A 25,423-nucleotide genomic window follows, 5' to 3' on the forward strand; every position below is an offset into this window, starting at 1 on the left:
GAACATATCTAACGAAATTACAGTTAACAAAAATGTACGCTTAATCCAGTACAAACTAATGTATAGAATGTATTATACAAGAGACAAAATTCATAAATTCTACAGCACAAAGGCAGAGTCATGTCTTGAGTGTAAAACTATTAATCGCTCAATAATACATGCTGTGAAGTCCAAAAGTTATGGGCGGAACTAGAAAGTTGCCTGTCAGAAGTACAATGTAAACTTACTTTTAATCAGTCTGTCTGCATATTTCAAGACATAGCATATGGGGGTGTAGTGAGATACCCAATGGGCTGGACGATTCTCTTCTCATCAATCATCTTGAAAAAACATATACTAAAAACAATAGCATCGGCGACCGAGAAAAACAAATGTGTACAATTTAAGGCCAAGTGGCAAACAATAATGCAGGCACTAGGGATGGGGTGTGAGCATGCAGGTCTGAGAAGATGACATGTAGTCGTTGTTTGTCTATGTCTGTACATTGTTGTTCGTATGTATACGTTTGTATTTGGAGTAAAAAAAAGAAGGAATGATCGATTAATCAGGAAGTTCCACAGAGCATCAAGGAGGCTCCAGCTCTATCTAGACGGTTGAGCTTTTATCAAAATCATACTTTAATGTGTAGGGCGCTGTCCATTGTGCTGATAGCGCGCAGCGGAGATTTCGCGCCAACTTCTTGATCAAAAGCATTTCAACTTTTATGTTTATTGTGGTATACAGTGGCTTCAGAAAGTTTATACCCCTTGACTTATTCCACATTTTGTTGTGTTACAGCCTGAATTCAAAAAATAAATAATCACCCATCTACACACAATACCCCATAATGAAAAAGTGAAAGCATATTTTTAGAAATGTTTGCTAATTTATTGAAAATTACATTGAGAAATATCTCATTTACATAAGTAATCACACCCCTGAGTCAATACTTTGTAGAAGCACCTTTGGCAGCGATTACAGCTGTGAGTATTTCTGGGTAATTCTCTAAGAGCTTTCCACACCTGGATTGTGCAACATTTGCCCATTATTCTTCTCAAAATTCTTCAAGCTCTGTCAAATTGATTGTTGATCATTGCTAGACAACCATTTTCAGGTCTTGCCATAGATTTTCAAGTACTGTAGATTTAATTCAAACTGTAACTGGCCAACGAATCAGTTAGAGGGGCCTTTGATATCCATAGGCAGCTCTTGAGTTGGACAAAAATTGGTGTTATAGTAAAGATCATAGGCAGCTCCTGAGCTTCAAGTTTGGGAAAGCTTACAACTTATCTTACAATTTCTACCAATCTGCATGACAGTTATAATTATTTTTTATATTTTTATATAATTGTCACGTGGTTAACCATACAAATCTGAAGTAAAATGCTAAAACTCTAAAAGCAAAAATTCAACTAAGGTGAGAGCACCAGCCTCTGCCATATGGACACATTGATACACTGTGGTCCATTGGCGGCCAAATTAAATGAGCGCATAGAACTCTGAGATAGCCTATAGGCCAATGCAGCAATAGGCCTATAACTTCCATCATCAACTAAGTAAAATACAGTAGAAAATATCCTGATGAAAATTCTGGTTCTTTCAATCACATTCATCTCTCTACTCCGCCTGTCTGCCTCCCTTTCTATCTGTCTTGACTTGAGCTATTGCTAGTGAAGTGCAACATTGTATCAACTCATCAACTGGGTCCGGCCAGAAGTTGTACTAGCGAACTTGCAACATTGTATCAACTAGCCTACTCTGGGCCCTCAGAGTTTCCCCTGCCAGTGAGCTCGGGACAGACATCGTTTTTTTATGACATTTCCACTGGATATATGGGATCATCAGATCATGATATTTTGCTCTTTCACACCGATGTGTGAGGTGAAGAAAAAATGACTGAGAAGCTCAGCTTATTAGTGGTGGACGTGGTGAGTTAAAACAATCAGAAATCAGACATTGCCAAATGGGCACTTTCCTACATTTGCACGCAGCAGGCCAGTTAGGCCTACTTCTATGCACGCTCAGGCTCGCGCACTCCCTCAACTTTATCAGGACAGAGAAGCCAGACTCATGCTCATTGCTCATGGAGCACTACAAACAAAAGACAATGAAAAGTTTGACAAAACTTGTAATGGTTATGAAATAAACCTAAACTTGTTTCTCACAAGTGTAGCAGGTTGTGAACTCTGCAAACAACGTTTCCAATCCGAGAATGAGAATGGTAAAGGACTGTAATTAATACATGCATTAAGATAAATTAATGTAACCAAATGACGGGGGATTAACGGTACATTTACTAGGCCTACTGGTGACATATGTAATGGGGAATTGATAAAAGATAAACAATCAAAGGGCAAACAAATCACAGAATGAAACAATGAATGCGCAAGAATTGGCGGGAGAGAGCTGAGTGCATGCATTCACCATATTTTCGCTACACAACCATCCCCTTCTTCTCGCTGCAACATCTTAAATTATACTCAAAATGGCCAGAAACAAATAACTTTCTTCTGAAACTCGTCAGTCTATTCTTGTTCTGAGAAATGAAGGCTATTCCATGTGAGAAATTGCCAAGAAACTGAAGATATCGTACAATGCTGTGTACTACTCCCTTCACAGAACAGCGCAAACTGGCTCTAACCAGAATAGAAAGAGGAGTGGGAGGCCCCGGTGCACAACTGAGTAAGAGGACAAATACATTAGAGTGTCTAGTTTGAGAAACAGACGCCTCACAGGTCCTCAACTGGCAGTTTCATTAAATAGTACCCGCAAAACACCAGTCTCAACGTCAACAGTGAAGAGGCAAACTCGAAGTTTGAGGTGTTCGGATCACAAAGAAGAACATTTGTGAGACGCAGACCAAATGAAAAGAGGCTGGAGGAGTGCTTGATGCCATCTGTCAAGCATGGTGGAGGCAATGTGATAGTCTGGGGGTGCTTTGGTGGTGGTAAAGTGGGAGATTTGTACAGGGTAAAAGGGATCTTGAAGAAGGAAAGCTATCACTCCATTTTGCAACGCCATGCCATACCCTGTGGACGGCACTTGATTGGAGCCAATTTCCTCCTACAACAGGACAATGACCCAAAGCACAGCTCCATACTATGCAATAACTATTTAGGGAAGAAGCAGTCAGCTGGTATTCTGCCTATAATGGAGTGGCCAGCACAGTCACCGGATCTCAACCCTATTGAGCTGTTGTGGGAGCAGCTTGACCGTATGGTACGTAAGAAGTGCCCATCAAGCCAATCCAACTTGTGGGAGGTGCTTCGGGAAGCATGGGGTGAAATCTCTTCAGATTACCTCAACAAATTGACGACTAGAATGCCAAAGGTCTGCATGGCTGTAATTGCTGCAAATTGAGGATTCTTTGACGAAAGCAAAGTTTGAAGGACACAATTATTATTTCAATTAAAAATCATTATTTCTAACCTTGTCAATGACTACATTTCCTATTCATTTTGCTATATTTCCTATTCAAACTAATTTCATGTATGTTTTCATGGAAAACAAGGACATTTCTAAATGACCCCAAACTTTTGAACGGTAGTGTATATAAAATAATAATGTACACATTTACAACTGTAGCAATGAGAAGTGAATTAGACAATAATAAAAAAGAATAATAAATACATAATTACAGCTGTAACCTGATAGTCTGGGGGTAAAAGCTATTGGCCAGCCTGACAGTTTTTGCCATGATACTCTGATACTTCCCACGTCTCAGTGATGGAAGTGGGGAGAACAGACCATGGCTTGGGTGGCTGAAGTCCTTGATGATCTTCTTGGCCTTCCTGCGACACCTGGTGTTGTAGGTGTCCTGGAGGGCAGGCAGATGGTGTGACCCAATGGTGTGTTCGGCTGAGTGTACCACCCTCTGTAAAGCCTTGCGGTCAGCGGCGATGAAGTTGCTGTACCAGGCCGTGATGCAGCCCATCAGTATGCTCTCGATGGTGCTCCTGTAGAACACTGTGATGCCCCCACGGTGACAGGCTGAATTTCTTCAGCCTTATGAGGTTGAAGAGTCGCTGACGTGCCCTTCTTCACCACGGTGTCCATGTGGTTTGACCATTTCAGCTCATCTGAGATTTATACGCAGAGGAACTTGACGTTTTTGACCGTCTCCACAGCTGCCCCGTTGATGAGGATGGGGGCGTGCCCAACCTGGTTCCTCCTGAAGTCCACAATCAGCTCATTTGTTTTGCTGACGTTGAGGGAGAGGTTGTTTACCTGGCACCACGCCGTCAGCATCTACTTCCTCTGTCTAGGACGTCTCGTCGTTGTTGGTAATCAGGCCTACTGTCGTGTCTTCAGCGAACTTGATGATGGAGTTGGAACTGTGTGAGGCCACGCAGTTGTGGGTATACAGGGAGTACAGGAGGGGACTGAGGAAGCACCCTTGTGGGACCCACGTGTTGAGGATCATTGTGGAGAAGGTAATGTTGCCTACCTTCACCACCTGGAGGCGGCCCGTCAGGAAGTCCAGGACCCAGTTGCATAGGGAGGAGTTCAGTCCCAGGGTCGTGAGCTTTGTGATGAGCTTAGAGGGCACTATGGTATTGAAGGCTGAGCTGTAGTCGATGAACTGCATCCTCACATATGTATTCCTTTTGTCCAGGTGGGTGAAGGTCATGTGCAGTGCAATGGAGAGAGATTGAAAATGTCAGAAAACACAACAGCTAGCTGGTCCGAACATGCTCTGAGGCCGCGACTAGGGATACCGTTTGGGCCGGCAGCCTCGCGAGGGTTAACACAAAGAAAATCATGTAATACATGAAAAATGCCTGTCACGTTCTTATTCTATCAATCTCTCTTACCTAACTTCTTCTTCTTCATCTTTATTTCTTTCTCCACCCCTCTTCTTCTCTTTGCCCATTCTCTCCAGTGTGTTCCATGATCCCCCTATCCTCAGCACCCTCCCTTGTCCTCCATCTCTTTACCTCTCTTCTATCCCCCTTACTCCTGTCCTCCCTTCTCTCTCTCCCTCACTATCTGCCGTTTTCCTTGAGAGTAGCGTTTAGTGATTAATGTGAGTTTTAATTGTCATGCTCACTTTTATGCTCATTAGAGTGTATTATGCAGCAGTTAGGGTATTACAGTTCAGCCTGAGAATTCATGCATACTGATGAGGATGCAAATGAGCCTGGCATGACAGGATCTCTGGATGTGTGTGTGTGTGTGTGTGTGAGAGAGAGAGAGAAAGGAAAGTGTGTGTGTGTGTGTGTGTCTTTGCGTGCATGTGTGTGATCCCCTGGTGCTAGCAGCAGTGTCGTCCGTTATCTCCCTCAGTAGCTGTCTTAGCCGCTGCGTTAGAGAGGTCTGGCTATAAAAATCATGTTAATGTACACTACCGTTCAAACGTTTTTGAACATCTACTCATTCAAGGGTTTTTATTTTATTTTACTGTTTTCTACATTGTAGAATAATAGTGAAGACATCAAAACTATGAAATAACACATATGGAATCATGTAGTAACCAAAAAAGTGTTAAACAAATCTAAATATATTTTAGATTTTAGATTCTTCAAAATAGCCACCCTTTGCCTTGATGAAAGCTTTGCACACTCTTGGCATTCTCTCAACCAACTTCAGTCTGCAGCACCCGGCCTTACCCTTCTAGAATCTGAAGTCAAATGTCTACTGTTTAATACTGATCTGGTGCTTCTGTCCCCTAGATCTTCTGCACAGATTCTGTCAGACCTGGGCCCTGACAGTATATCTCAGTAAGACAAAAATAATGGTGTTCCAAAAAAGGTCCAGTTGCCAGGACCACAAATACAAATTCCATTTAGACACCGTTGCCCTAGAGCACACAAACAACTATACATACCTTGGCCTAAACATCAGCGCCACAGGTAACTTCCACAAAGCTGTGAACGACCTGAGAGACAAAGCAAGAATGGCCTTCTATGCCATCAAAAGGAACATACAATTCGACATACCAGTTAGGATCTGTCTAAAAATACTTAAATCAGTTATAGAACCCATTGCCCTTTATGTTTGTGAGGTCTGGGGTCCACTCACCAACCAAGAATTCACAAAATGAGACAAACACCAAATTGAGACTCTCCGTGCAGAATTCTGCAAAAATATCCTCAGTGTACAACGTAAAACACCAAATAATGCATGCAGAGCAGAATTAGGCCGATACCCGATAATTATCAAAATCCAGAAAAGAGCCATTAAATTCTACAACCACCTAAATGGAAGCGATTCCCAAATTTTCCATAACAAAGCCATCACCTACAGAAGAGTCCCCTAAGTAAGCTGGTCCTGGGGCTCTGTTCACAAACACAAACAGAGCCCCAGGACAGCAACACAATTAGACCCAACCAAATCATGAGAAAACAAAAAGAGAATTACTGTGACACTCTGGCTCTAGGACTTGTGTATGTGAGCTAGAGTGTATGTTGTTTTGTTGGGACTTGGGTGTATTTCTATGTTGGTTAGTCTAGGTTGTTTGTTTCTATGTTTGGTCATTGACTCCCAATCGGAGGTAACGAGTGTCAGCTGTCGGCTCGTTATCTCTGATTGGGAGCCATATTTATACTGTTGTGTTTCACTGTTTGTTTGTGGGTTTTTGTTCCAGGTTCAGTATTTTGTCTGTTGGACTTCACTATCGTCTTTTTGTTGTTTTTCCGTGGTTGCTTTAATTTATAAAGTCATCATGTTCACTCGCAACGCTGCGCATTGGTCTGCTCATTTTCAAGACGATCGTGACAGAAAAAACCCACCATCAAAGGACCAAGCAGCGTGTCCAGGAGCAAAGAGACTGGACATGGGTGGAGGCGCCGGGTAAGGAGATCGAGAGGCTGGCGATGGCCCAGGTGGGCAAATCGTGGTCCTGGGAGGACATGCTCGGGGGCAAGGGACCTTGGGGGAAGATCAAGGCCCTGGCGAGAGAGGAGCATCGGCGGCAGCAGGTTTTTCGTCGGAAGGACGAGAGGCAACCCCAAGAAATTTTTGGGGGGGCACATGGCTTGCGGCTGGGCAGCAGGAGGCTGCCACAGGGAGAAAAGGAGAAAAGGCTAACGGATGCACGGGAGCCATTGGCGAGTAGAGGGAGGGAAGTGTTTGTGGCACGGCGTGAAGGACTGATGTGTGTTGCCAGTCCGGTCCGGCCCGTTCCTGATCCTCGGTTGAGGCCAGTGGTGTGTGTTCCCGGTACGGACCGGCCTGTTCCTACTCCAAGCACCAGGTCCACGGTGTGCTACGCCAGACCGGAGCCGCTAGAGCCTTCCGCCAGACAGGAGCCGCTAGAGCCTTCCGCCAGACAGAATCATACACCAGCGATGGAATCAGCAGGAGCCGACGCAGCCCGTACAAGACTGGAAGCCCAGGTTCGGGTCCAGCAAGAGCAGCTCCTGCAGATGGGAACCGTCCTGCGGGAGGTGATGACCACTCTCCGAGGCTGGGGTCCGCCTCCACCGCCAGCTGCTCAGCCTGCACCGTCAGCCAGCCATGAGCAGCCAGATCCGTCAGCCAGCCATGAGCAGCCAGATCCGTCAGCCAGCCGCGAGCAGCCAGATCCGTCAGCCAGCCACGAGCAGCCAGATCCGTCAGCCAGCCACGAGCAGCCAGATCCGTCAGCCAGCCATGAGCAGCCGGATCCGCCAGAGCCGTCCAGCCAGGATCCGCCAGAGCCGTTCAGCCAGGATCCGCCAGAGCCGTTCAGCCAGGATCTGCCAGAGCCGTCCAGCCAGGATCCGCCAGAGCCGTCCAGCCAGGATCCGCCAGAGCCGTCCAGCCAGGATCCGCCAGAGCCGTTCAGCCAGGATCCGCCAGAGCCGTCCAGCCAGGATCCGTCAGAGCCGTCCAGCCAGGATCCGCCAGAGCCGTCCAGCCAGGATCCGCCAGAGCCGTTCAGCCAGGATCCGCCAGAGCCGTCCAGGCCGGATCCGCCAGAGCCGTCCAGCCCGGATCCGCCAGCCAGCCAGGATCCGCCAGAGCCAGCCAGCCCGGATCCGCCAGAGCCGTCCAGCCCGGATCCGCCAGCCAGCCAGGATCCGCCAGAGCCAGCCAGCCAGGATCCGCCATTCAGTCCGGAGCTGCCCCTTAGTCCGGTACTGCCCCTTAGCCCGGTGCTGCTCCTTAGCCCGGTGCTGCCCCTTAGCCGGTGCTGCCCCTTAGTCCGGTGCTGCCCCTTAGTCCGGTGCTGCCCCTTAGTCCGGTGCTGCCCCTTAGCCCGGTGCTGCCCCTTAGTCCGGTGCTGCCCCTTAGCCCGGTGCTGCCCCTTAGCCCGGTGCTGCCCCTTAGTCCGGTGCTGCCCCTGAGTCCGGTGATGCCTATTAGTCCAGGGCTGCCCCTTAATCCTGTGGGGTTTAGTTGGGGGGTGGTCATGTGGAGGAGGTTACACAAGCGGGTAGTGACTATGGTGGGGTGGGGACCACGACCAGTGCCTGAGCCGCCACCATAGACAGACGCCCACCCAGACCCTCCCCTAGACTGTGGGCTGGTGCGCCCGGAGTTCGCACCTTTAGGGGGGGGTACTGTGACACTCTGGCTCTAGGACTTGTGTATGTGAGCTAGAGTGTATGTTGTTTTGTTGGGACTTGGGTGTATTTCTATGTTGGTTAGTCTAGGTTGTTTGTTTCTATGTTTGGTCATTGACTCCCAATCGGAGGTAACGAGTGTCAGCTGTCGGCTCGTTATCTCTGATTGGGAGCCATATTTATACTGTTGTGTTTCACTGTTTGTTTGTGGGTTTTTGTTCCAGGTTCAGTATTTTGTCTGTTGGACTTCACTATCGTCTTTTGTTGTTTTTCCGTGGTTGCTTTAATTTATAAAGTCATCATGTTCACTCGCAACGCTGCGCATTGGTCTGCTCATTTTCAAGACGATCGTGACAATTACTTGACCCATTGGAAAGAATTAACGAAAAAACTGCTATTTGGCCCTAAACAGAGAGTACACAGTGGCAGAATACCTGACCACTATGACTGACCCAAACTTAAGGAAAGCTTTGACTATGTACAAACTCAGTGAACATAGCCTTGCTATTGAGAAAGGCCGCCGTAGGCAGACCTGGCTCTCAAGAGAAGACAGGCTATGTGCACACTGCCCACAAAATGAGGTGGAAACTGAGCTGCAATTCCTAACCTCCTGCCAAATGTATGACCATTTTAGAGACACATATTTCCCTCAGATTACACAGACCCAACAAAGAATTCAAAAACAATCTGTCACACCCTGATCTGTTTCACCTGTCTTTGTGATTGTCTCCACCCCCCTCCAGGTGTCGCCCATCTTCCCCATTATCCCCTGTGTATTTATACCTGTGTTCTCTGTTTGTCTGTTGCCAGTTAATCTTGTTTCGGCAAGCCTACCAGCATTTTTCCCCTTGCTCCTGGCTTTCTCAAGTTCCTGTTTTCTAGTTTTCCCGGTTTTGACCATTCTGCCTGCCCGGACCCTGAGCCTGCCTGCCGTTCTGTACCTTGTCACACCATCCTGGATTATTGACCTCTGCCTGCCCTGACCCTGAGACTGCCTGCCGTTCTATTGCTTTTGGACTCTGATCTGGATTACTGACCTCTGCCTGCCCTTGACCTGTCGTTTGCCTGCCCCCTGTTTTTGTAATAAACTTTTGTTACTTCGACACTGTCTGCATCTGGGTCTTCTCCTGAAACGTGATACAAACCCAATTTTGATAAACTCCCATATCTATTGGGTGAAATACCATAGTGTGCCATCACAGCAGCAATATTTGTGACCTGTTGCCACAAGAAAAGGGCAACCAGTGAAGATAAACACCATTGTAAATACAACCCAAATGTATGTTTATTTATTTTCCCTTTTGTACTTGAACTATTTGCACATAATATGACATTTGAAATGTCTTTATTCTTTTGAAATTTTTGTGTTATTTTTACTGTTAATTTCTGTTTTGTTTATTTCACTTGTGTTTATTATCTATTTCACTTGCTTTGGCAATGTAAACATGTGTTTCCCATGCCAATAAAGCCCTTGAATTGAATTGAAGAGAGAGAGAGAGAGAGGACAGGACATCGTTTATTCAATGGGATTTCAGATGAAAAGATACAGGGTGGAAAAAAGACAAGAACGACATTACCATAATTAGTTATTAAAATTTAAATTGAGAGACTGTACAATGACATGGAAATACAGAATCATATTTAAAACATGAATGGCAGTATTTCTTCTCAGCTGCAGTAGAAACGGTGTAATTTTGCCTGCATTTATGTGACTCATGAAAGGACCAATATTTCGCAATCAATGTCGGGTTCTATTATTTTATTTCACAAATCAATAGAACTAAAGAGATTTGATTTGTGTCACTATACATTTACATTTACATTAACATCATTTAGCAGTACTGTTCTGTTTGTGTATGTGATGTGTGCATTTATGAGGTCTGCGTGCACGTGCATGTATCTGTGTGTGTGTATCAGTGTATATATCTCCCCAGCCACCCGCTGCTCCTCCCATGCTGAGAGAATAGGCTCAGTCATCCCAGAGCCTGCCTGACTGTGTCTGCCTGTCACTGCATGGTGAGATGAGACAATAGAAAACATATTCAGCCACCAGGCTCATATCACTCACCCAGCGTGGAGCAACTACTGTTCATTAGAATGGGGAAGATGGGGAAGCATCGGCAGACGGCAGGTGGTAATGTAACTGTAAATGGATGTTAAGATATATGGGGGGAAATTGTAGCCTACGGTAGAAGTATGATAAGAGAAACAACTAAACTGATCAGAGGAGAAAGAGAAACATACAAAGATATACCAGAGGTATGCCAACACCAACATTGATGATAATAACTATTGTATAAGCATCACTAGACTGGACCATTTTGTGCCAGGTATACCTCAGTCAAATTAAATTATTTGAAGTAAGCACCAGTAAGACAGTAAAGTCAAACAGAAAGTCAAAATGGCAGATGACACAGAAAAAGCGAGCGGTAGGGACTGCAAACAAACATGGCTGCCTTTCTAACAATGAAGAAATCAAACACACTTAGCTGATCAGAGGTATGCCAACACATCAGTGGCCAGCTAAGAGGATGTTGCCAGCTGCTTAATTTAAATGCTGCCAGGACTTGTCAGATCAGACAGGTTTGTTTTGGCCAACGCTGCTCGGATTCTTTGATCAATTATCCTGATTAGGGCAGCAGTAACCCGTGGTGGTGTTTCAGAGGCCGAGTTGGACCCAAACACACATATGCACACACACACACTTTATTAAATACCAAAACAACACACACTTTCCCCTTTTTTAAAATGTTTTTTGCTGTATGGCTTTCATTTGGCTGACCTGTGTCACCAACACCCAAACAATTCAATACAACACAACTTTATTTATCCCCTGGGGACAAAACAGAAGGACACTTCTGGGTTCCCCTGGGCTCTCTCCCCACTCTATCGAGACATGAATCACACTGAGAAATTACCTCTTTGGCACAGTGGATTCCTGCCTGCCTTCAGGGGGGCAGAGAGGCAGGGCAGGGCTGTCCGTTAAGGCCCAGTGACAGCAGCTGGACTGGGGGACTTGGTCTGTCTTGTTCCTGTGTAATTACTCCTCTCAATCAGGGGAGAAAATGTGACATGGGGGATCTGTCCTTGTGTAATAACAATGCTTTGGATTGGAATAATACTCTTAAAATTATGAAAATAAATCATAGAGAATCAAATCTAAGATAGAGGGGGAACGAGCTGAATTATCTTATCCAGATATGCACATAGGCCAATATTAATTGGGAAACATACAGTAACTAGCCTATTGATAACTGTAAACCTGGAAATAGACTTGTCTGAATCTGTTGCAATGAATGACATTGCATTGATTGTCCAAAGATTACAACACTCCCCATTTCAGTTGCAATAATACATCACGTTTTCTAATCAATTAAGCCTGCCTCCGGGCTGCAAGGTTCTACTGAAGACCACTGAGACTCCCACATCAGATTAGACTAACCCACACTCTGCATCTCTCTCTCTACCCTTCCCTCTTCACATGCCTCTTTCTTTCTCTCTCTACCTTTACCCCATTTTCATGACTCTCTCTCTCTCCACCCTCTTTTTCATTTCTCACTCCCTCTCTCTCTCTACCTTTCCTTCTTTTCATGGACCCCTCTCTCTGCATCCCCCTTCCCCCTCTCTCTACCTCTTTTTCATTTATCTCACTCCCCCCCTCCACCTTTCACTATTCTTCATTTCCATGAACTGATAGGCCAAAAACATGTTCCAGAATCCATTTGTGAGATATTGTAGCCTAGGCTAAAGTCTAAGAATAGCCTACTTTACAGGGTCATTCTAGCTTTATCCATTAATAGATTAATCCTATTAAGGGCTAAGTTTCCATAAACCTAGTATTTTCCCCCAGAAACATGTTTTATGGTTAAAGGGGGAGACTTACTAGAATGTCCCCTTAAAGCCACCGGGCCTGCCCACCACATTCCTTTAGAACTGTACGTCAGAGAGGGCGTCTCTGTGTTCCAGCACGCCCGTCCCCCTCTCCCCGAGCCACGAGGCCCGGCCAACTGACAGTTACAATCACAGCTTTCACCACCTAACGGATACCCCCCTCCCCTCCCTACTTCTCCGTCCGTCAATCACGAGGGTAATGTCAATGGTCGCCCATCAATTTCACTTCAGTACATCCTGAAAGAAAAAACACAAAAGTTCCCCGGCCCATTCCCAGCTCCTCCAGTTCGAACGAGCGGCCTCACAAAGGATTTGCAGACATTCGGGAATTCCGCCTTTCATTCCTTTTTTAGAACAGGATAGGCCCGCCCTTTTCTTAATTTGTCAACACAAAGGGATTTGACAACATTATAAACGGACCGCCCACCATGCCCAAATAAGGTCCATTTGCCCATACACGGCATACAATCGATTCAAGCGTAACCTTTTCCCTTCCTTATCGCGTTTATATGGTACATTGACTTCCACCGTCGATGTTAAAGCAGTGCTATCATGGCGGAGCGCGTTCAGCAGCCCCCAGCCAAACGGCTCTGCTGTAGACCGGGTTATAACACGAATTGTAGACAGGGACAACAGGCCGGGGGTACGTTATGTGGCGGTTCGGGTGTGGCCCAAGGCGGGTCGAGCAAAACCCAGACCCCGGAGTCTCTGTTGGACATCTCGGCCCGGAAAGTGGCCGAGAAGTGGCCGTTTCAACGGGTAGAGGAGCGCTTCGAACGGATCCCGGAGCCTGTACAGAGACGGATCGTTTACTGGTCTTTCCCAAGGAGTGAACGGGAGATCTGCATGTATTCTTCGTTCAGTACAGGGGGAGAGGAGAGTGGAACTAGCGGGGAAAATAGTGATGAGACGCGGCTGCCTTTCAGACGAGGCATCGCTCTTTTGGAGAGCGGCTGTGTGGACAACGTATTGCAAGTCGGTGAGTGGATGGACCCAAGCGGATGAAAAATAACATTATATTTTATTTGAGTTTATGGTCAAAACTTGAACACGAAACAACAAGAGGTTAAAATATATTCCTAAAGCAGCGAGAAACGAAAAAGGAAGTGTGTTGAATTAGGTTTGAACAAAGGGGAATGAGGCGACAAAAGGGGGGAGGGTTAAATCGCCGAGCTGCGTTGGCGCTGTGTGTTGGCTAGAAGATGGTCCTTTTTTAAAAACAAAAATCCTAATTATTTTCTAACAATATAAATGGCAATTATAATACACAGTTGGCTATGTCTATGTAACATAATACATGTGCTATGCTTGACAGGATATTGTTTGTTTGCTTGGGTGAAAAACAGCGTAACCATTACGGAAGTAGACGGGGGATTTAATAAATGTGACCATATACTTGACTCGCATTCGAACATTTGGTTTATATTTGTATTTAGCCAGCCGCAAATAGGCTAGTAGCGTATTTTCATACTTTGATCTGAAAAAGGCTATGCTTTTCTGGGCAGTGAGTGTGTCGCGTATTAAGGTTCAGGGCTGAACCTTGTCGACTGTGTTTATTTTCCGAAGTGAAAGGCATGGGGGAGGTTTTCTGGTTTAGCCAGCTAGAACATAGCTCTCAGCTGAATTGACAGTTCTTTCTACATACGTGCCAACCTATTTCTTCACTAGAAATATGTTTAGTAAAACGATAACACACCATTATGTTGTGCAATCAAATCATATTCTATTTGAGTAGCTGAGAAATAGCAGTTTTGGTAACACAGTTTTGACCAAGGATCGTATTTTAGCCTACCCAGTGCGCATATCAAACAGCCGTGAGGCATTCCCATTGAAAGCCTTGGTACTTTGTTCCCATTATCATGTTCATTTGTCTTTTCAGCTTTCTGTCACCCTCCAAAAGGAAGGCAAACAAAGGCGCCTTTTTATTTATTTTCACTGCTTGTTAAAAATAAGAGATTTGGGAAAAGAGTGGGAGTAATCGCGATTTAAAGCCACAGAGACTATCTTTTTTAATGGACCTTGATATGCACCAATTTGCTGCTAATTGGGTTAAGTGTGCTTCTTTCCTTGTTATTTTATCAAATGTTCTGACGCCAGGATGGAAATAACTGAGACACGTCATTGTAATAATCATTAGCAGGCCTACCAAAATGTAGCCTTTTATACTCTAATGAACGCATTGCCACGTATTTTACCCCCCTGCCGACGCTGAGATACCTGCGGGGCTCCCTCCATATTCTAACTCCTATGCCACCTTTGTTGTGAGTTCATTAGAGCTCTCCGTCCCCCGCCCTTGGAAAGCGTTCAGCGTTCTAATCCCATTACTCTGCGTGGTTAATCTGAATTGTAATACAATGTGCAAAAGTAATTTTCTGCATGGCCATCCATCCCTCCCTGTCCCCTCCTCCCTCTGAACGCAGTGGATCGGCTGGGCTTTGTGCCCTAGCCACAGTGCCAACAGAGCTCCAGGCTGCTGACTATATAACACATTATAATATAGACCCATGCCTGTGTCTTTATCTGGCCAATAGGCAGAGCACCCGCTACAGCATGGTCTGAAATTATTGACACCCTTGATAAAGATGAGCAAATGACTGCATAAAATAAATAATTCAAATACTGAGCTCTATTGTATGCTCAAAATAATTGGGAAATTATATTATTTTATACTAATACAATTGCTCAGAGAAAGAGATTTTGTTTAACAAGTAATATTTTTTTAAATATTTAGTCAAAAGTAATGTTTTTATTGACACCCCTGTTTTCAATACCTTTCATTAACTCACCTTGTGAGGATAATGGCACTGACCCTTTTTCTAAAGGAGTTGGAAAACACATTGGGAAGGTTCTTAGACCATTCCTCCATACAGAATCCTTCCAGATCCTTGATATCCTTAGTCTGCGTTTATGGACTGCCCTCTTTAATCCAAAGATCCACCACCATATTTCACAGTAGGTATGGGGCTCTTTTCTGCTTATGCATTCTAATTTTGATGCCAAACCCACCACTGGTGTGTGTGGCCAAAGAGCTCTATTTTCATTTCATCTGACCAAAGCACCGGTTCCAATCCGTGTCAAATGCAGTTTTAGCAATATCCAGGCGTTTACATTTGTTGGATGACATGAAAATAGAGCTCTTTGGCCACACACACCAGTGTTGGGTTTGGTGTCGAAATGAGAATGCAGAAAACAACCCCATACCTACTGTAAAATACGGTGGTGGATCTTTGATGTTATGGGGCTATTTTGCTTCCACTGGTCCTGGGGCTCTTGTTAAGGGCAACGGCATCATTAACTTTACCCAGTACCAGGACATTTTATCCACAAAGAAATTGTTAATTGGCCTCAACATTTTGCAATGGCCATGTCAGTCTCCGGACTGGAAACCCATTGAAAACCTGTGGTTTGAATTAAAGAGGGCAGTCCATAAGGACTGACGAAGGATATCAAGGATCTGGAAGGGTTCTGTATGGAAGAATGGTCCCTCCCAATGTGTTTAGAAAAAGGCTCAGTGCCGTTCTCCTCACAAGGTGAGGTATTGAAAGGTATCAATCATTTTGGCCCCTACCTTTTTGGCACAGTTTTTTAAAACTTGTTAAACAAAATCTCTTTCTCTGAGCAATTGTATTAAACATCAAAAATGATGTTACTGAATATATGGTGTCACAACATTTACATTTATATTTTAGTCATTTAGCAGACGCTCTTATCCAGAGCGACTTACAGTTAGTTTAGTATACAATAATATAATTTCCCCATTTGTGCATACAATATAGCTCACTATTTAAATTATTTGTTTTACACAGTCATTTTTGCTCATCTTTATCAAGGGTGTCAATTATTTCAGACCCCGCTGTATATCCTCTAGTTTCTCTGCTCATATTGGGAAAGAAAGAAGAAGATAAATGATTCCCCCTCTTATATCAAGGGGCTCTCCTTTCTCCTTGTTTTCCACAGGGTTTGCTGTTGAATTTCCAATTTTTTTCCTGGCAGAGATGAGCATGCCCCTCTCTCCTTTGTGTGTGTGTGTGTGTGTGTGTAAGCATTCGCAAGAGTGTGCGTAGGGCTCAATCTGCATGCTAGCAATGGGGAATGACAGCAGCAAAAACCCAGGGAGGGTTTCTTGGCTGCTTGCACCACAGCCTGGAATTTACTGGAAAAATGGAGCCAAGAATTGATAAATAAAACATGCAATCTTCCCACATGTGCTTCAGCTAGAGGAGGGGGAAGAAAAGGAGAGGGGGGGTCGCTGTGAACAGACCTGGGGGAGAAGATCAGTTACAGATCTGTTTGGCACACATACATATGTACAGTATGGTATACAGTACACATCCTCTCTACACAGGAAGTACACACACAGTATATGTGACTTGTAGGTTAACTGCCTGCTTAACAACCATATTGTTATTATTATTATTACCTTATTGATGGTCGATCATATGGTAACACTTTACTTGACACACAAAATACGTTATGACAAGGTCATAACCATGTCATAACAGCTGACATAACATGTTTTTAATATGGTCATAACACTGTCATGACATATAGTTAGACCTGTTGTGACATATATTGTGTTATTTTATGTCTGGTTATGACACCTATATAAGTGTCAACCTACCACACAAGACAAAACACTTCATTACACCATAGCCTACGTGTCAACAGTATGTTTATGTTATATATATTTTTATTTATTGACCATGTTAAATTATAATTGAAATTGCGCACACATTGATGTCAGGCATGCACCGACCCCAAAGCTCTTTTGCTGATGATTGGGATGAATGCAGGAGCAGATTTCAGGAGCAGGACAAGACACCCTCTTTTTGACTGATGACTGATATATGGGCATGTAATGATAGGCCTATCTGGCTTATATGATTATGATGGTCATAATGCTTCATGACAGTATCATAAAGTGTATTTTCTACAAGTTATTTAAAATATGATGAAAAAAATGACTGTAAAGAATTCATTACAACAACAAAGGAATGAAGAAACAAACTTTCAAATGAAAGGACATTTCTTGGCAGGGAAAAAACTAATTTGAATAAATGTTGGTTTTGAACTCTTACGTAGGTGTCATAACCAGCCATAAAATACCACAATATATGTCACAACAGATGTAAATATATGGGTCATTACAGTGCTATGACCATATTATGACAGGTTATGTCAGCTATTATGACATGGTTATGACTGTGTCATAACGTGTTATGACATAGGGTATCAAGTAAAGTGTACCAATCAAATTCCTCAATGTTGTTTTGGATGAAAAACATACTGTTGTCTATGTCTCTGCTGAACTCTGTCTGTCACTGGCAGGTGTCCCAGTCAGTCAGTTTTATCCCAAGGCCAAATTAGAGGCCCTACCTATCTAGCCTGCTCAGGTCCTGCTGATTGGAAAGCTGCTTATCTGATAGCCAGCCCATAGTAAACATGTCATGGACATGACTGCCTAGATGGGCGAGAAACCCACACAGGACAGGATATGGCTAGTGCTCCTCTCTCTCACAGGGATCTATCACTGCTGTTAGCAGTCTATAAACACTGACACGTTGCAGTGTGTGTCTTTGTGTGTTAGTAAATACACGTTTCACTGTGTTCACTATGCAAGCAGGTTCAGGCAAGCCAGAGTCCTTTTCCATATGGGCATGTGGAATGCAGAACAGTGATAAGGCAGATCTAGAATAGAAAAGCGGATGAAAAAAAGGAAAGTGAAGGGAAATGAATAATATTACCAGAAATAACTATTAGCCTTTTTTATAACCAATGTCTTCATACAGGCCTACAAGGTTGTTATTATTATACGTTGTGTTGTCATCCTCCAATAACTGGTTATAAATGGTGTAGGCATATTACACGTTTATAACCATGTCCTTCTATTCACAAAGACGTTATTAATGTAGTCTGTGGTGTCTTATGTATCATGCATTCCTAACCTCATTATTAGACGTTAATATTCATTATCCCCTTTATAAATACATGATCCTGTCCTCTAGCAGCGTGTCTCGTCAACATTGATCCAGCTTGTAAAGCAGCTCCTAAGCCCATCCCACGGCACCCAACAGGGCCAAGTTCAACCCCTCACCCTCTCCTTTACCTCGATGACCCCATCTCTCACTCTTTCCTCCCCCTCTGTCTGTTTCCATCTGTTCCTGTTCTATGAGGTCAGAGTTCGTCAACACTGATCCTATTAGCTGTGAGTGTCTTATTGCTGAGACAGGACTTTGGAGGATCTGAGTGAGACGTTATGGTGTGTGTGTGCGCGCGTGCATCCGTGCGTGTCTGCCTGTGTGTGTTGTTTGGGGGTTGGGAGAGATGCTGTCTGCTGGTTATGATTATCAAAGATTATCAAAGGTTTTACTCTCTCTACTGAGGGAAGTCGGAGTGTATTTGTGTCGACCAGAATGTAGGCTAGTGGGAACTGTCTTGCTCTCAGTCATTCACTGACCGGTATCTAGAGTGTTGACAGGACAGTTTGGCCATTTAACACGACATAACATTACAGATTGATATGCTTCTAGATAAAGATACAAGTATCCCAGTATGACCTGCAACAATGTTGCCTCTGACCATATGACACTGGGCCAGATAGGAGAATGTTGTGGTTGTAACTTAATCCAGAAATGATTGGCATTAAGACTGTCTGCCATAAGATATGTGAGTGATGTAGACCCGGTCTATCATCAGACAGGGAGCTGGGCATGTTTATTTTCTTTGTATAAGCCCCAGCAGTGTTTAGTGGGCTGAGCTCATTATAACTATGCAGGCCATACACACCACTAGTCATGCATGGCAGAATAGCACACTGCCATTTTAGGCCCAGAAATGCCAGAATATGCATATCAGGGCTTAGGTCTACAGAACCTAGGCTTAGCTGCCTAACTCCCTAACTCCTAACTCCTACTCTGGTCCTCTGAAGTGAGTTCATTCCTCTGTCTCCTCTCCTTCTTCTGTACTGATGTGAGAGAGTTGAGCAGGTGAAAGACAGCCATGACGGGCTTTCGCCATGTTACTTTCACTATTTTTTTACAACTCTTTTCAGATCGGTACAGATGAAGTAGAGAACAAGACGCGAAGGTTGTGTGTGTGTGTGTGTGTCAAGTTATTCTAACTGCTTCACCAAGCTAAGAGTAATTTGACTCATAATAAAACCCCTCTATCTTCTGTGTTTCTGGAGGCTCCTTCTGTATTTAGAGCTTCTGTCACTATTATTCTGTACATCTGTTATTTATTCAGGCCTAGAGCTATTTACCTCCATTTATAGCCATTTACCTCCATTTACAGCCATATACCTCCATTTACATCTATTTACAGGAATATACAGGTATTTACAGCCATTTACAGCTATTTAACTGTATTTACAGCTATTTAACTCTATTTACAGCTATTTCTGTTAAATCTAGGCTAACTTAATTGTCACCATCTGACATTTCGTACACAGAAGTGCAGAATGTAATACTTGGCATGGGCCTGTTGCTGTAGAGGCACTGGGCTGAGGGAAGGGAAGGAAGAGGGTATACTTAAGGGTAAGTCAGTATCAAAGCCTAAGCTCTTATAGCTGGTTTTCTTCTCATGTTTCAGAGACATGAGGGAGGAGGAGCGCAGGAGAGAGATGGAGCAAGTCTTCCTCCTCATTACATGTGCATCCTGCTGGTCAGTGGTTGGAGCGGAGGGGCTGAGGGCTGTGGTCTGGTCCTGGCGTGGGGATGGCAGAGTGTCACCACACAGTGAAATCTCACCCTGCCTCTTCAGATCAGACTCTCACACAGGGCTTTGATGTCCCTCCCTCTGCTACAATCAGTAACAATCAGTAACAATCAGTTACAACCAGTTACAACCAGACTACAGCATGGTACACTACTTCTGGACCTACTTCAATAAAATATGTAGCCTGCCCTAAAGGATGCCTTTTTGGAATGTGTGGCGGTCTGATTGGAACACAGCTCCACCTTCATCCCATACATGTAGAATGGCATTTGGCTACATTTGGCTATAAACACTACCGTTCAAAAGTTTGGGGTCACTTAGAAATGTCATTGTTTTCGGAAAAAAAAGCACATTTCTTTGTCCATTAAAATAACATCAAATTGATCAGAAATACAGTGTAGACATTGTGAATGTTGTAAATGGCTATTGTAGCTGGAAACGGCTGATTTTTAATGGAATATCTACATAGGCGTACAGAGGCCCATTATCAGCAACCATCAGTCCTGTGTTCCAATGGCACGTTGTGTTTGCTAATCCAAGTTTATAATTTTAAAAGGCTAATTGATAATTAGAAAACCCTTTTGCAATTATGTTAGCACAGCTGAAAACTGTTGTGCTGATTAAAGAAGCGATAAAAATGGCCTTCTTGAGACTAGTTGAGTATCTGGAGCATCAGCAATTGTGGGTTCCATTACAGAATCAAAATGGCCAGAAACAAATAACTTTCTTCTGAAACTCGTCAGTCTATTATTGTTCTGAGAAATTAAGGCTATTCCATGCGAGAAATTGCCAAGAAACTGAAGATCTCGTACAACGCTGTGTACTACTCCCTTCACAGAACAGCGCAAACTGGCTCTAACCAGAATAGAAAGAGGAGTGGGAGGCCCCGGTGCACAACTGAGCAAGAGGACAAATACATTAGTGTCTAGTTTGAGAAACAGACGCCTCACAGGTTCTCAACTGGCAGCTTCATTAAATAGTACCCGCAAAACACCAGTTTCAACGTCAACAGTGAAGAGGCAACTCCGGGATGCTGACCTAGGCAGAGTTTCAAAGAAAAAGCCATATCTCAGACTAGCCAATAAAAAGGAAATATTAAGATGGGCAAAAGAACACAGACACAGGACAGAGGAAGATTGGAAAAAAGTGTTATGGACAGACTAATCGAAGTTTGAGGTGTTCGGATCACAAAGAAGAACATTTGTGAGACGCAGACCAAATGAAAAGATGCTGGAGGAGTGCTTGATGCCATCTGTCAAGCATGGTGGAGGCAATGTGATGGTCTGGGGGTGCTTTGGTGGTGGGAGATTTGTACAGGGTAAAAGGGATCTTGAAGAAGGAAGGCTATCACTCCATTTTGCAACGCCATGCCATACCCTGTGGACGGCGCTTGATTGGAGCCAATTTCCTCCTACAACAGGACAATGACACAAAGCACAGCTCCAAACTATGCAAGAACTATTTAGGGAAGAAGCAGTCAGCTGGTATTCTGTCTATAATGGAGTGGCCAGCACAGTCACCGGATCTCAACCCTATTGAGCTGTTGTGGGAGCAGCTTGACCGTATGGTACGTAAGAAGTGCCCATCAAGCCAATCCAACTTGTGGGAGGTGCTTCAGGAAGCATGGGGTGAAATCTCTTCAGATTACCTGAACAAATTGACAACTAGAATGCCAAAGGTCTGCAAGGCTGTAATTGCTGCAAATGGAGGATTCTTTGACGAAAGCAAAGTTTGAAGGACACAATTATTATTTCAATTAAAAATCATTATTTCTAACCTTGTCAATGACTACATTTCCTATTCATTTTGCTATATTTCCTATTCAAACTCATTTCATGTATGTTTTCATGGAAAACAAGGACATTTCTAAGTGACCCCAAACTTTTGAACGTGTACACACACACACACACACACACACACACACACACACACACAGTACCAGTCAAAAGTTTGGACACACCTACTCATTCAAGGGTTTTTCTTTTCTTGTAGAATAATAGTGAAGACATCAAAACTATGAAATAACACACAGGGAATCATGTAGTAACCAAAAAAGTGTTAAACAAATCAAAATATATGTTATATTTGAGATTCTTCAAAGTAGCCACCCTTTGCCTTGATGACAGCTTTGCACACTCTTGGCATTCTCTCAACCGGCTTCACCTGGAATGCTTTTCCAACAGTCTTGAAGGAGTTCCCACATATGCTGAGCACATGTTGGCTGCTTTTCCTTCACTCTGTGGTCCAACTCATCCCAAACAATCTCAATTGGGTTGAGGTCGGGGGATTGTGGAGGCCAGGTCATCTGATGCAGCACTCCAGCACTCTCCTTCTTGGTCAAATAGCCCTTACACAGCCTGGAGGTGTGTTGGGTCATTGTCCTGCTGAAAAACAAATGATAGTCCCACTAAGCTCAAACCAGATGGGATAGCGTATCGCTGCAGAATGCTGTGGTAGCCATGCTGGTTAAGTGTGCCTTGAATTCTTAATAAATTACAGACAGTGTCACTAGCAAAGCACCCCAACACCATCACACCTCCTCCTCAATGCTTCACAGTGGGAACTACACATGCAGAGATTATCCGTTCACCTACTACTCTGCGTCTCACAAAGACACGGCGGTTGGAACCAAAAATCTCAACTTTGGACTCATCAGACCAAAGGACAGATTTCCACCAGTCTACTGTCCATTGCTCGTGTTTCTTGGTCCAAGCAAGTCTTTTCTTATTATTGGTGTCCTTTAGTAGTGGTTTCTTTGCAGCAATTCGACCATGAAGGCCTGATTCACGCAGTCTCCTCTGAACAGCTGATGTTGAGATGTGTCTGTTACTTGAACTCTGTGAAGCATTTATTTGGGCTACAATTTCTGAGGCTGGTAACTCTAATGAACTTATCCTCTGCAGCAGAGGTAACTCTGGGTCATCCTTTCCTGTGGCGGTCCTCATGAGAGCCAGTTTCATCATAGCGCTTTATGGTTTTTGCGACTGCACTTGAAGAAACTTTAAAAGTTCTTGAAATGTTCCGCATTGACTGACCTTCATGTCTTAAAGTAATGATGGACTGTCGTTTCTCTTTGCTTATTTGAGGTGTTCTTACCATAATATGGACTTGGTCTTTTACCAAATAGGGCTTTCTTCTGTATACCACCCCTACCTTGTCACAACACAACTGATTGGCTCAAACGCATTAAGAAGGAAAGAAATTCCACAAATTTATCTTTTAACAAGGCACACCTGTTAATTGAAATGCATTCCAGGTGACTACCTCATGAACCTGGTTGAGAGCATGCCAAGAGTGTGCAAAGCTGTCATCAAGGCAAAGGGTGGCTACTTTGAAGAATCTAAAATATATTTTGATTTGTTGAACACTATTTTGGTTACTACATGATTCCGTATGTGTTATTTCATAGTTTTGATGTCTTCATTATTATTCTACAATGTAGAAAATGGTAAAAAAAAAAAAAAAAAAAACTTGAATGAGTAGGTCTGTCCAAACTTTTGACTGGTACTGTATACATACATACACCCTGACCCGTGTGCTTTGAAGTGTCAGATGGTGAAGGTTGATATGTAATGTCTATAACACATACGGTCTGTACATATGGCAGAGTTCTGAACAGCCGGTTATGGCTTACACACCAGACAATGCCTTATGGGGAGATGTAGTGTGGTGTGGGGGAGGCTGGCTAGGCTTTATAGACTAATGTCTGATTGTTATTTGAGTGATGTGGCCCAGCCTGTTGGTGTTGAACACGCGCAGTAGAATGTACAGAATAGAGAATAGAATGCAAATAGAATAGGTTTGTTTACTGACGCTATTGTAACACTCACTGCAGTGCACTTGAAACCCACAGGCTCAACCAGATATAGGCACTGATTAATGCTGGCTATCTCATCTGCAATCCTCTGCCCAATCAATGTTCCGGAGTTCTCATGAACGATCGCATGCACTCGCTCGCTCACTCACACTCTCTCTCTCTACTGGGCTTGATGTTGTTTATCAGTATAAAAGTGAGAGCAAATGCCTCACATGATCAATTTTGATTGGAGCTGCAGTAGGGCTAGGCAGTAAACCAAGACAAAATGGCACTACACAAAGGGCATCACACACATTCTAGCAGATAAGTCTAGATCTGTACAACCTACATGAATATGAAGCATTTTAGAGATATCAGAGTTAGCCTGACATACTTAATCAATAGGTGGAGATGTAGGCCTATTTAGGCTTTTCTTAGAGAGGATATGTATTATGTGCAGATTGGTAAATATTTCATAAAATTGTAAAATATGTTATAGTATTGTAGTGGTTCTGTAGTAGTGCTAGTTGGAGAGGGAGGTTGACAGAGATGGTGGAGAGAGAGAGAGAGAGGTTGATTTTAAAGGGAGGGCTTACAGTAAAAGCGAGGGTGAAAACTAGAGGTATAGTGAGGGGTTGGAAGAGAGGTAGCCGTGGTAAAGGTGAAATGTTTCCTCTGGTATCGTTTCTATAGTCCCGTGTGTAAATCCGGTCTAGTTTTCCTGTTGTTCTAAGTCCTGGAGTTCTGCCTAGGTATTTTCCAGCTCCGTGTCAGACTCTGCATGGAATGCGACTGAAATTCTCAAACTACATAATTTACCCCTGGATTCAGGAGGAAAAATACAGACATGAGCAAAAGCAAACACTATCTCTCACACACACACACACACACACACACACACACACACACACACATTATTGTTGCATTGTCGAGAAGGAACCTGCTAGAAGCATTTAGTTGGACGATGTATACAATGCGTATCCCGTACATACGACTAATACAACTTGAAACACAAACGGTCATATTCTGTTCAATGGTAGATTCACGTTTGTCTCTGCAGTAAGCAGGTGTGTGTGTTTTACCTGTGTGGTTTTACCTTGGTTAGTCTAATATTTGGTTAATCTCATAGACCTGCAGGTTTGTTTCTCCTCTCTTTATCTCTCTCTCTGTCTCTGTCTCTCTCGATCATTAACCTTCATCAGAGGTGAAAGGGAGAGCATGAGGGGAGGGGAAATCAGATGTACCCCAACTTGACTTTTATCTTTCTTCTTATCAGCTGTACAGACCTCGTCTATCTCACAAACACACACACACACACACACCCCGTCACCCAGTGGCCTCCCTTAAAGGAGATGTGTCTGTAGAGGATTATTTGTCCCCACAGAGCTCTGATCAAGTCAAAGCCTGCCGCTCTCAATGCATCATGGGATTACTGGGCCTCATGAAATGGTCTGCAATGAATGCTCAACGCAACACCCAACAAAACTCTGGCAGCATGGAACTATTAGGCTATGGAACCAGTCCCCTGAGCCAACAACTACCTGCCTGCCTA

At 43.8% G+C, this 25,423-nt stretch overlaps 1 protein-coding gene across 1 annotated transcript in view; it reads left to right on the forward strand.

Annotated features, from left to right (window-relative positions):
- The first annotated feature begins 12,823 nt into the window (after nt 1-12,823).
- Nucleotides 12,824-25,423, forward strand: part of LOC121574143 (zinc finger SWIM domain-containing protein 6-like) — a 64,226-nt gene continuing 51,626 nt past the window's right edge. The window contains exon 1 of the mRNA XM_041886767.2: nt 12,824-13,338. Coding sequence (XP_041742701.1) covers nt 12,912-13,338 — 427 coding nt within the window. The 5' untranslated portion in view covers nt 12,824-12,911. The remainder of the gene's footprint in view (nt 13,339-25,423) is intronic.

The sequence above is a fragment of the Coregonus clupeaformis genome, chromosome 9 (genome assembly GCF_020615455.1).
Source record: "Coregonus clupeaformis isolate EN_2021a chromosome 9, ASM2061545v1, whole genome shotgun sequence".
Taxonomy (NCBI): Eukaryota; Metazoa; Chordata; class Actinopteri; order Salmoniformes; family Salmonidae; genus Coregonus; species Coregonus clupeaformis.